The sequence below is a fragment of the Cyphomyrmex costatus genome, unplaced genomic scaffold (assembly GCF_001594065.2).
Source record: "Cyphomyrmex costatus isolate MS0001 unplaced genomic scaffold, Ccosl1.0 scaffold20, whole genome shotgun sequence".
NCBI lineage: Eukaryota > Metazoa > Arthropoda > Insecta > Hymenoptera > Formicidae > Cyphomyrmex > Cyphomyrmex costatus.
In genome coordinates, this window is record NW_017276039.1 from 478,404 (window position 1) to 490,208 (window position 11,805).

Below are 11,805 nucleotides of genomic sequence, written 5' to 3' on the forward strand. Positions count from 1 at the left end.
TCGGATTTCTAACGCATTGTATAGAAAGAAAGTTTTGCTAAAGTATTTAATATTAAACTTAATTTACTAAGATAAAAATTTAATTAGAAACATATATACTTGTAAGATATATAAATTTTTAGCTATACATTATATAGAAAATAATTTTGTTAGGTCAAAAAAGAATTACGTAGAACGATCAAGCTAAAATATTAACACTTTTTGCAGTATTATTATGCTAGCGTCTTATGTACCTAATAATTTGAATAGTTAATAACATTATTTTTTAGGTTTATGTCTAGTTAAATTTTTTGATACTTCAGCAAAATCGTTTCTTTTGTACATGTATTTATTATAATTATTATATGCCGTAGACTACACAAATTAACAATATTAATAAAAACATATTAACGCGGCTTAGGTTGATAAAATCATTCAGTTATACGAAATGATGATGACTAGGCATTCGACGATGATTATCGGTCCCACGGGCGGTGGTAAGACAGTGGTCATTGAAACGCTCTGCAGAGCACAAACGCACATCGGTAAACCCACAAAATTGCACATTTTGAATCCTAAGGTGAATAATAATTAACTATAGCAATAATATTGTTAAATTTTAAAGTTTTTTATATCATATTTTTTAAAGGCTTGCACCGTTATCGAATTGTATGGAAAGCTAGAACCTACAACACGAGATTGGACGGATGGTCTCCTGAGCAGTATCTTTCGAGAAATTAATCGACCGCTGGATCCAAGCAAAGATGAACAAAGATACATACTTCTCGATGGGGATGTTGATCCGTTGTGGATCGAAAACATGAACTCGGTAATGGATGATAACAAGCTGTTGACTCTGGCCAATCAAGAGAGAATCAAATTGCAGAATTATTGCAGTTTGCTCTTTGAGGTAATTTAATGTGGATATAATAGACCATTGGATTGTAAGGCACAATTTAGAAAAATTAATCTGATATTTGATTAAGATATTTGATTGTTTTGTAACTAATTTTACTGTTCTTCAAATCACAATGAAAAAAGAATTAAGGATAATAACGTTAATGAACTAAATACTAAATTATAGAAAAATGTAGACATTTTAAATAACTTTAAAGATATTGACACTTTTATTAAAAAATAAATTGATTCTTGTACTGTGTAGGTAGGCGACTTACAGTACGCCTCACCTGCAACGGTTTCAAGAGCGGGTATGGTCTATGTAGACCCAAAAAGTTTAGGCTACCAGCCATACATGGACAAATGGATACAAATCAAAAGTAAAACCGATCAAGATTTTCTTCGAAGAATGTGCGAGAAATACGTGCACGGCTCACTTAAGCTTATTACCGAAGGAATGTTAGGTTTTCAAACAGTCGAACCTCTTCGGACAATTATACCGCAAACTGAACTCAATATGGTAACTACTAGATAACTATTGATTTGCGGACACTTATGATTGTAGTGGTAATTAAATTCTTTCTCAATTAAAAAAGATTACGCATCACTGATGTAAAAAAATTAATTTCTAACACGAATTATTATACAAAATTATAATACGAAATTAGGTTGATGAGAATAAATATAATAAAGTAAGAGGAAATTTATATTTGGTAAAAACGGATCTCAGTGATTTAAAAAATACTTATTAGCATCAATATTATTAAATTATTTGTCAATTTAAGTATTAATATGTGATATTACTACTTTAGCTTTGTTTATAATTGCGTTTCAAGACTAAACAAAGATTTTGGACCGATTTATAGAATATGTATATGTTATAAATTCATATAGAATTATATTTCATACAGTTTTTAACACAATACAAAATGTTTTTTTTACTGAATATTGTATTTTATTAATAACATTTTTTGTTTGGTTTTCGAATTAAGGTAACTCAATTTTGCTTCGTATTTGATGGTTTATTGTCAATATTAAAACATGAATTGGCAAGACAAAAATCGGAAATTGACGAAGAAGGCAGTTTGGTGACGAAAGAAGAGCTCTGGGAGGCGATGTACATTCAAGCGTGCTATTGGTCGTTCGGCGCATCTATTGTAGATGAGGCGCGCTCCAAATTCGATGAGTACATAAAGAAGATATGTGGATTTACGTTAGTGCAAGACACACCCGCTAAACAAGCGATCGCTAGTAAGCTCATTAGAAATAAGTAAATTAATCAATACGGAAATTAAGTAAATTAAACAACGCGATCTGATCAATGTACCTTTTTTGTTAACTAAAAAGTGAATGTATATGTTTGCTTAGAATTTATACCCATATCTTTTCCAACCATCTACGATTATGTATTGGATATCAAAGAAAAGGTTTGGAACGCGTGGAAGTGGTTGGTACCGGTATATGTTCATGATAAAGAGAAGAACTTTTCGGATATTTTAGTGCAGACAATTGATACTCTGCGTACTACATGGTTCGTAAATCTCATGAACAATCTGCAGAGACCGGTACTGTTGGTTGGAGAAACTGGCACGTCAAAAACTGCGATAATTCATGAGTTTCTAAGGAACTTGAATCCAGAAAAATACGTAAGTAAAAAAATAATATCTCAAAAAATCAATTTAATTATAGTAATTGTTTTCTGCACAGAGTGTGCCAAATACCAATATTATGGAAGATCATGGTTTCTATCATTTTAAGTAAAAGTATAATATTTATATGAATTTTTACTTGGAAATCTTGAAAACCGTTCAGAATAAAACACACGTTCATGAACATTTTTGCTTAAAATAACCAATACCATTCTTTCAGAATATTAAACTATCCTTCTGGGACACTCTGTAGGATGTATTTTATTCACATAATTTTTCAATAAAAAATATATAATGTAATATGTATAAAAGAAAACAATGTAATAAAAAAAAGATACGAAAATTTTATATTTATTAACAATTTATGACGAACAGGAACAGCTCTTAATAAATTTTTCCTCACGAACCACTTCAATGGACGTGCAGAGGAATATCGAATCGGTAGTGGAAAAAAGATCGAGAGAGGTATTCGGAGCACCGCCCGGAAAGAAATTAATAGTCTTCATCGACGACATGAATATGCCGATCGTTGATATTTATGGAACCCAACAGCCCATCGCGTTTCTTAAGCTGTTGTTTGAAAGAGGTGGCTTTTATGATCGTGGACGCGATTTGAATTGGAAATACATGAAAGATATTTGTAAGTATTGTACACAAAATGTTCAGAAAGTACTAAAAATACTGTTTTAAAAACACGAAGTCAATTTTTTAGCAACAATTTTATCAATTTTTTATTATATTTATTGATTATTGATATTGAGGATTTAATACATGTTTACAATATGTTTAATTAATTGAAGAATTTTATGTTTCAAATGTGTTCTCTGTATATATTTAGGAAATTTGTGTTATATTTAATACGAGATGAATATTAGGAAGTAACACAAACATTATATGTAAAAAATTAGTATAAAATTTATATCACTGACTCAGTTTGTACACAAATTGTATATATATATATATAGAAGCATATTTTTTTACTAAAATTAAATTTATAATATGTTTAATTTTTCACATTTTATTCATTTATCTTAGAAATTACATTTTTAATTATATTACTTTTATATTAATTGGTCACAATACTTAACATTTTTTTACTTGTAGATTATTTAGCAGCTATGGGAGAACCCGGTGGCGGTAGGAACGAAATTGATCCAAGATTTATCTCGATGTTCTCAGTTTACAACGTGACTTTTCCAACAAACAAGACTCTCAATTATATTTACACGAGTATCTTGTCCGGACATTTGCAAACATTTTCGGAAGTAATTCTATCTATCGCGGATAAACTTGTGCAATTAACGTTGGAACTTTACGGGGTAATTTTGTGTCACGTTATATGTTACAGCATTATTTTTCCAAATGAAGTACTTATATTAATAATATAATGCTATTCAGATAGTTAGAAAGGAACTACTGCCAACTCCGTCCAAGTTCCATTATATTTTCAACATGCGGGATCTCTCGAGAATCATGGCTGGATTGCTTCAGAGCCATCCTGATTTCTTTTCAAGCGTAAAACAATTTGTTAGGCTTTGGAGAAACGAGGTCACTAGAGTTATATGCGATCGTCTTATTAGCGTGCAAGTAATAAGCCTTCTTATTTTCTTGTCCATTAATCCTACATTAATCGCGTGACTTTTGTTCGCGTGGAGTGTTTCTAACATTTCAACATTATATTTCAATTATCGTTGTTTTTTTATGATCTACAATTGAATAAATTTAAATTAATATTTTATACGTCTCTTAAAAATAAATATAAATAAAAAAGTTTTTAATTGTCTGACAATTTGCACTAAATATAAATGTATATACTATAAATAACATTTATACATTTAGCACGATTTTATAAGACTATCTAAGATACAGACTAATAATGAAGAAATAAAAATTTATTTTTAAAATAATTTTGCTATTTCCCCAGGACGAAAATTTAGTTATCGAGCAATTGAATGAAAAAATACGGAATTATTGGGAACTAGAACCTGAAGTAATTCAATATAGTTTAAGAGATCCGATATTGTATGGCGACTTCAGGAATGCCTGTAACGAGGATGAGCCTAGATTTTATGAGGATCTGTTGGATTATGAAGCAGTTTATAGCTTGTTTCTAGAGGTTAAGCTTTTTCTTTAAATATGTATTCCTTTTAATTTCTGTATATAATATATGAAAAATTTTAAGATGTAGATTCTCAATATTTTAGAAAAGTGTTTCAATTCGTATACATACAAAAATTTTGAAACAAATTTTCATTAGGAAAAACGTTTAAAAATATTCTTTATGCTATCTACAGATTTTCGAAGAATACAACGAAAGAAACAGAACTAAACTGCATATGGTTCTTTTCAATGACGCGCTTGAACATCTAACCAGAGTGCATCGTGCACTTCGGATGCACTGTGGCCATGTACTGATCATCGGTACAGGTGGCAGCGGCAAGAAATCCGTGATCAAGTTAGCATCCTTTGCTGCTGGTTATCAACTCTTTCAAATCGTTGTACGTCGCGGATACAACCAAGCGTTCTTTCGCGAAGACATAAAGAATTTGTACAACATGGTCGGCCTGGAAAATAAAAAGATCGTGTTTATGTTCACGTCTGCTCACATCAAGGATGAAAGCTTCCTCGAGTTGGTGAACAGCATGTTGACATCAGGTTTCGTCCCGACTCTCTTCAACGATGAAGAGAAAGACACGATTGTCACTTTCTGCAGAGATGCAGCGGTTAAAGCAGGCTTTGATATCTCAAAGTAAACTAATGTTTGTTTATTTTGCATAATTTTATTGATAGTAAATTCTATGTATAAGGAAATAAATCACTCTTAATTAATTGTAACATAAGTTTTTCGTACATTTCACACTTTTGATGATAAAATATTTATATTATTTATACCTTAAACACAATCTGTAATAGTTTAATTGGACCGCTTGTGAGAGAATAAATTGAATTAAGTAAAGAAACGTCTTCGGCAAAGCTAGCGTTTTAGTGTTAAAGTAAAATTTTTTATTTTAGAAAGAGCGTTTGGTCGTATTTCGCTAAGACATGCACTGCGAATTTACGAATAGCATTGGCGATGAGTCCATCGGGCGATGTTTTACGGACACGCTGTCGCAACTATCCTGGTTTGATTAACAACACCACCGTAGACTGGATGTTCCCATGGCCGCAGCAAGCCTTGGTAGCAGTAGCGAATGTTCTTCTCAGAAACGTAAGCAAAGATAGAAAGATAGAAAAAACTTAGCAGAATAACAATCACAATAAAGTGAAATATGAATTGTAACTGATCAAAAAGTGACTTTTAATAAGCATTTTGGAGCCACTCTGACACTATTTCGATATCATAATGACATTTTGCTCCATTTGAAATTTCCAACATAAAATGAGAGATCCTTTTTTTAGAATTCAATCGTGCCGCAAGAGTACAAAGAAGTGATCGTGAGTCACATTGTATACGTACATACATCCGTATTGCAATATACAATGGACTTTGCGACGAAACTGAGGCGACGAAATTATGTCACGCCAAGGCATTTTATGGATTTTATCAACACTTATTTAAATCTGTTGATGGAGAAAAAGAACTTTATAAATTCGCGCTGCACGCGTCTTTCCGGAGGTAGTTGCAAAATCTTTTTACGAAGTTATTTTTACGAAGTTTTATTTTTTATTATATTTCTTTATTAATAGAATATAAAATCGATTTTAACAATATTTTTTAATGGCATTTTTTACATCTTTTATTTCATTTTTAAGAGAAATTATCTTTTAATAGAAGTCTTATGTTTTCATATTATTTAGGAGAAATTATCTTTCGACAGAGTTTTTTTGTATAATAATTTTTTTTACAGGATTACAGAAAATCATGGAAGCTTCGATGACTTTAACGGAATTAAATAAAATCTTGGCAGAGCAAAGAATTAAAGTAGCTGATCAAACGAGAAATTGCGAGCAGTTGCTCGAAACTATCGGCAAGAGCACAGACATCGCGTTAGAAAAGAAGACTCTGAGAGAAGATAAAAGGAAGGAAATTGAGGATAAGAAGAAAATGATTACCAAAGAGGAAACAGGAGCTAGGCAAGCCTTAGCGGAGGCCCAACCGGCCCTTGACGCGGCCAAACTTGCATTGAGTGACCTCGATAAAGCGGATATAACCGAGATAAGGTTCATTCTGGATTAGTTACTACTTTTCTTTAATATATTTATATAAATTTTATTATTATATAAAATTCTCATCAATAGCTTGTAATGTGGAAAACAAGATATTTATAAGGCTCAATGGGTTTTTTGAAGTATGATTTATCAAAGATACTCTGTGAGCTGGATCTTTTCTAAGATTTTTTAATATTTTTGATATTCATTATCTATTCAATATTGAATTTTTAAAAAGTGAAGAAAAACTCTTAGTAGAATATTAATCAAAAGATGTTAATCTTTAAATTTACTAAAAAATCAATAATGACTATATTCAGATCCTTCGCCACTCCACCCGAACCGGTGCAAATTGTTTCGGAATGCGTTGCGATTCTTCGTGGCGTCAAAGACGTGTCGTGGAAAGGGGCAAAAGGCATGATGAGTGATCCTTATTTCTTGAAGCACTTGCAGGAGATGAACTGCGACTTGATCACTCTGCGGCAACAGCAAGCGGTAAAGGCGCATTTGAAGAAGACGGATAAGCTGGATCAGATGCAAATCATCAGCAAAGCAGGATACGGTTTATACAAATTTGTGCTTGCTGTTCTGGATTATTGCGCTGTTTATAGAGAGGTACTTATATGTAAGCTTTAATCAACAATTTATTTGGTAAATTTTTTGCCTAAAATTTAGTTTTATTTATTTCTTTATCTGTTTACTTTTTCTCTTGATCTTTTTTATTATCGTTTTATCTTGATCGTTTTATTATTATTTTTTTATCTTTTCTATTTTTCATTATTAAAGATTCATCCCTCATCACGGTCTAAGTTTTCATGTATAAGAAATACTATACTAAATTAATATTGCCAATTTAAATAAATAAGATTCCTTATATTCCAATATAATAAAAAGGGAAAAATACCTTTAAAAAATTTTATTTGCACTTTATGTGAAAAATTTACTTAAAATTACATTATACAAAAAATAATAGTATGGCACTAGGAGATCAATTATAAAAAACTGTACAGTTGAATGTTAATTATATAATTTTCTACGTTAACATTTTACTTTTGATCTACCGTTTCAGGTGAAGCCAAAGATGGACAAAGTTCAGGCACTCGAAGCGGAGTCCGAAAAAGCAAGACGCGCGTTAGAAAAGGAAGAACGGGAATTAAAGCGATTGGAGGAAACGATCAAAGAATTAAACGAGAAATATGAAGTGGCGATAACCGAACGACAGAGTCTTCAGGATGAAACAGATTTGTTGCAACGACGTCTTTCGGCTGCTGACAAACTCATCTCCGGATTGTCCTCCGAGAATGAGCGATGGCGGAAGGATCTGGAGATTCTTCAAGACGACATGGAGAAGATCACAGGAAATTGCTTGCTTGGAGCATCCTTTCTGGCTTATAGCGGTCCTTTTTCCTACGAATTCAGGAATGAAATGTACAGCGACTGGAAGAGGAGTATCCTAGAGAAAGAATTACCTTTATCAACGCCCTTCAAACTTGAAACACAACTGAGCAACGACATCGAAATTACCAAGTAAACGAGGCTGCTGCGTATTCACAAAGCACATTAATATCGTCACATAATTATCTAATTAAAATTATGTGAAAAATTATTTTGAAAAATATTTGGTATGAACAGTTTTTCATAAAATTGGTCTAATTGAAAAAAAGGCCAAACTCGTGAATACTAATTAGGATTAACAATTCTTATTACTCATGGGGTACAGATCATTTCAACAATAATATTGCAGCAACACATTGCAATATTTTAGCATGATTACAGTAACATTTTGATATTGCTGTAAACTAGTTTTTGTGCTGTATGAATAATTATTTTATTTTTTCTAACAAATATATTCGTGTATAGCTTAACGATATAAATAACTGTGTTTAATATTTAATCTAACTTGCAGTTGGAACTCTGAAGGTCTCCCATCAGACGAGCTATCTGTACAAAACGGCATACTAACTCTGAAAGCATCTAGATTTTCGCTTTGTATTGATCCCCAACAACAAGCTTTAAATTGGATCAAGAAAAGAGAGCAGAAGAAGAATCTAAAGATCCTCTCCTTTACGGACACAGATTTCTTGAAGCAAGTCGAATTAGCTGTCAAATATGGTCTGCCTGTGCTCGTTCAAGATGCCGACGAGGTTGATCCTATTTTGGCCAACGTTTTATCGAAAAATATTCAGAGTATGTTATATAATTTAAATGAATTCATGAATCGTATATAATTGCAGTCCGCAAAAACTTAAAACTTGTTTTCTATAGCTGTTGCAGGACGAACTTTCGTCATTCTCGGTGATAAAGAGGTAGATTATGATTCGCGATTCAGAATATATTTGACAACGAAAATGACCAATCCAATGTTGGATCCTGCCTTATATGCCAAGGCGGTTGTCATCAATTACATGGTCACTACAGCAGTAAGTTAACTTCATGACAGCTATAATTAATCAGCTAATTCATAGTTAATATATGTTATAAGAACGTTGATTTACAAGTTTTCTGTTTCTCAACATTTATTCAGTATAATTATATCATGTTATATTATATTATATTTAATTATATTATAGTTATACGTTATTAAAAAAAAAACAGTAATTTTTCTTTAATTTAAAAAACTAAGAATATTTCAAATTTAAGTTTTGCACAATAAATTCTCACTTCCCTTCAGGGTTTGGAGAATCAACTTCTGTCAGTAGTGGTGAAAACTGAAAGACCGGACATTGAGGAGCGACGTGAAACGCTGATCTTAGAGACTAGTGAGAATAAGAATTTGCTGCAACAACTAGAAGACAGTCTTCTTCGCGAGATTGCCGCGGATCAAGGTAGCATGGTAGATAACATCGAGCTGATCGAGACTTTGGAGAACATCAAATCCAGTGCCAATGAAGTAATGAAGAAACTGTTACTCGCGGAAATCACTTCTGCTGACATTAATAAACTTCGTGAAAACTATCGTCCAGTAGCGGAACGGGGTGCAATTCTATTCTCTGTATTAACCGACATGGCCACTGTAAATGCCATGTATCAGTACTCTCTGATCAGTTACGTCGAGGTGTTTGTCCACTCGCTGAAGAGATCGTTACCTGATCCAGTGGTCACTAAACGACTGAAAAACATTATTCCAATGTTGACAAAGAACGTCTACGATTACGGCTGCACTGGTATTTTCGCGCGGCACAAGTTGCTCTTTTCCTTGCAAACTTGCGTGAAGATAGAACAGAACATAGGCAACGTGAATCAGAAGCAATTAGAATTCTTTATCAAGGGCAATGTAGTCCTAGAGAAAGTACCCGAATCAAATCCTATCAAATGGCTGCCGTTATCGGGTTGGGAAGATGTTATCAAGCTGGCGAGCGATTTCTCAGAGAAATTCGGACAGCTTCCTGAAGAGATACAAGACTTTGAAGATGAATGGAAGAAAGTAAACTAAAAATGCAAAACAGTGATTATACAAATAACTTAAAGTCATTCATAAAATATATTTTGAATAAATTTGCTTACGATGCTATAATAGATTTGTAGATACATGCATTTTTGAAATACTTGAAATAAGTAATCAATATTTAAATATCATGTATTAAATATATGTATTTTCATGCAGATTTAAAATTCTAAAAATATTACAATTATTAAACAATTACTACTCTTTTTGTAAAGAACAGAGATCATTTTAAAGTATAGGATAATTAATCGGATAATTAATAGATAATTAATTATCTATTTCAGTGGTACGACTCGGATACACCAGAATCTGAAGAACTTCCATGTGATTATAGTACGCGAGTGACATTATTCGAGAAGCTAATGTTGATACGCTGTTTTCGAATCGATCGCATATATCGTGGTATTATCAATTATATTATCGAAATCATGGGCAAGCAATACATTTCGCCGCGTCACTTGAGTTTTGACATGATTTTCGAGGAAAGTACGCCGACCATACCTGTAGTCTTCATCTTAAGTCCGGGTTCGGATCCCACTTCGGAGTTGATGAAGTTAGCTGATCGGTACGGTTGCAGTGGAGGAAAATTCAGGTATCTCTCGCTCGGTCAGAGTCAAGAAAAGGTAAGATATACAATAATAAACATTTTGTATTTATGTTAAAATTTGTTCTTGTTAAAATTGTTGCGTTGAGATTTTAAACATATCCGAATTTATTAACGTAATGTGATTGTATTATTTGAACCTTTCGTACTAATTTGATATTCAATATTTCTTAGTGTTAAAGTAATATTTAAGATTAAGCGAATGATTAACATTAATTTTCTATATTTTATAAAATTGTGCATTCCATTACCTTTTAAAAATTATTTATTTAATAGATCGCAATAGAATTACTGGGAACGGCGATAACGAGAGGTCAATGGCTGATGTTCCAGAATTGCCATTTATTGATGTCCTTCACGAAGAATTTAGAAAAAATCGTGGAGAACATAGAAAAGCCTCATCCCGACTTTCGCTTGTGGCTCACTACGGAACCCACTCCTGATTTTCCAATTGGAATACTTCAACAATCTCTGAAAGGTAGAAACTTATGATATTTCAATAATTATTATATATATCGTATTTTTGAATGTTTATTGCAGTGGTGACGGAACCACCGAGTGGATTGAAGCTGAACTTGCAAAACACATACTTCAATATGCGACCACAGGTCTTGGAAAGTTGCCCTCATCCTCTTTACAAGCACTTAATTTACGTTCTAGCGTTTTATCACGCAGTTATCCAGGCAAGCGAATATTTAATGTGATTGCACGTTTAATCCTTAGATTAATGTTTTTAATAAAGTGCTCTTAACATTGCAGGAGAGAAGGAAATACAATAAAATTGGATGGAACTTAAAATACGACTTCAACGAGTCAGATTTTAATGTGTGCATTTCCATCTTGGACACTTATTTGACGAAGGCAATGACGACGAAGGAATCTGAAGTACCATGGAATAGTTTGAAATATTTAATTGGCGAAGTAAGTTTAAATTTTGCGATCTCTACATTTCTCTGTTTATGAGTATATAAGATCTCAATTAATTTATATGTTCACTCTAGACCGAAAGTTTGGAAACACTCTTTCTACAATTTATACAGAATGATGGTATATACATTCCTGGTTTAATTTAATCAAAAAGT

The 11,805-nt window shown here is 32.4% G+C and overlaps 1 protein-coding gene across 1 annotated transcript in view; it reads left to right on the forward strand.

Moving 5' to 3' along the window:
* Positions 1-11,805, forward strand: part of Dhc98D (Dynein heavy chain at 89D) — a 31,334-nt gene that overhangs the window by 16,163 nt on the left and 3,366 nt on the right. Inside the window, exons 25-46 of the mRNA XM_018538974.1 lie at positions 401-559; positions 629-889; positions 1,142-1,396; positions 1,869-2,127; positions 2,245-2,522; positions 2,901-3,165; positions 3,630-3,852; positions 3,932-4,112; positions 4,450-4,641; positions 4,820-5,274; positions 5,538-5,733; positions 5,925-6,141; positions 6,374-6,686; positions 6,995-7,289; positions 7,744-8,201; positions 8,581-8,861; positions 8,940-9,094; positions 9,346-10,098; positions 10,404-10,742; positions 11,000-11,201; positions 11,264-11,406; positions 11,483-11,644. Of these exons, the coding sequence (XP_018394476.1) occupies positions 401-559; positions 629-889; positions 1,142-1,396; positions 1,869-2,127; positions 2,245-2,522; positions 2,901-3,165; positions 3,630-3,852; positions 3,932-4,112; positions 4,450-4,641; positions 4,820-5,274; positions 5,538-5,733; positions 5,925-6,141; positions 6,374-6,686; positions 6,995-7,289; positions 7,744-8,201; positions 8,581-8,861; positions 8,940-9,094; positions 9,346-10,098; positions 10,404-10,742; positions 11,000-11,201; positions 11,264-11,406; positions 11,483-11,644 (6,042 nt within the window). The remainder of the gene's footprint in view (positions 1-400; positions 560-628; positions 890-1,141; positions 1,397-1,868; positions 2,128-2,244; positions 2,523-2,900; positions 3,166-3,629; positions 3,853-3,931; positions 4,113-4,449; positions 4,642-4,819; positions 5,275-5,537; positions 5,734-5,924; positions 6,142-6,373; positions 6,687-6,994; positions 7,290-7,743; positions 8,202-8,580; positions 8,862-8,939; positions 9,095-9,345; positions 10,099-10,403; positions 10,743-10,999; positions 11,202-11,263; positions 11,407-11,482; positions 11,645-11,805) is intronic.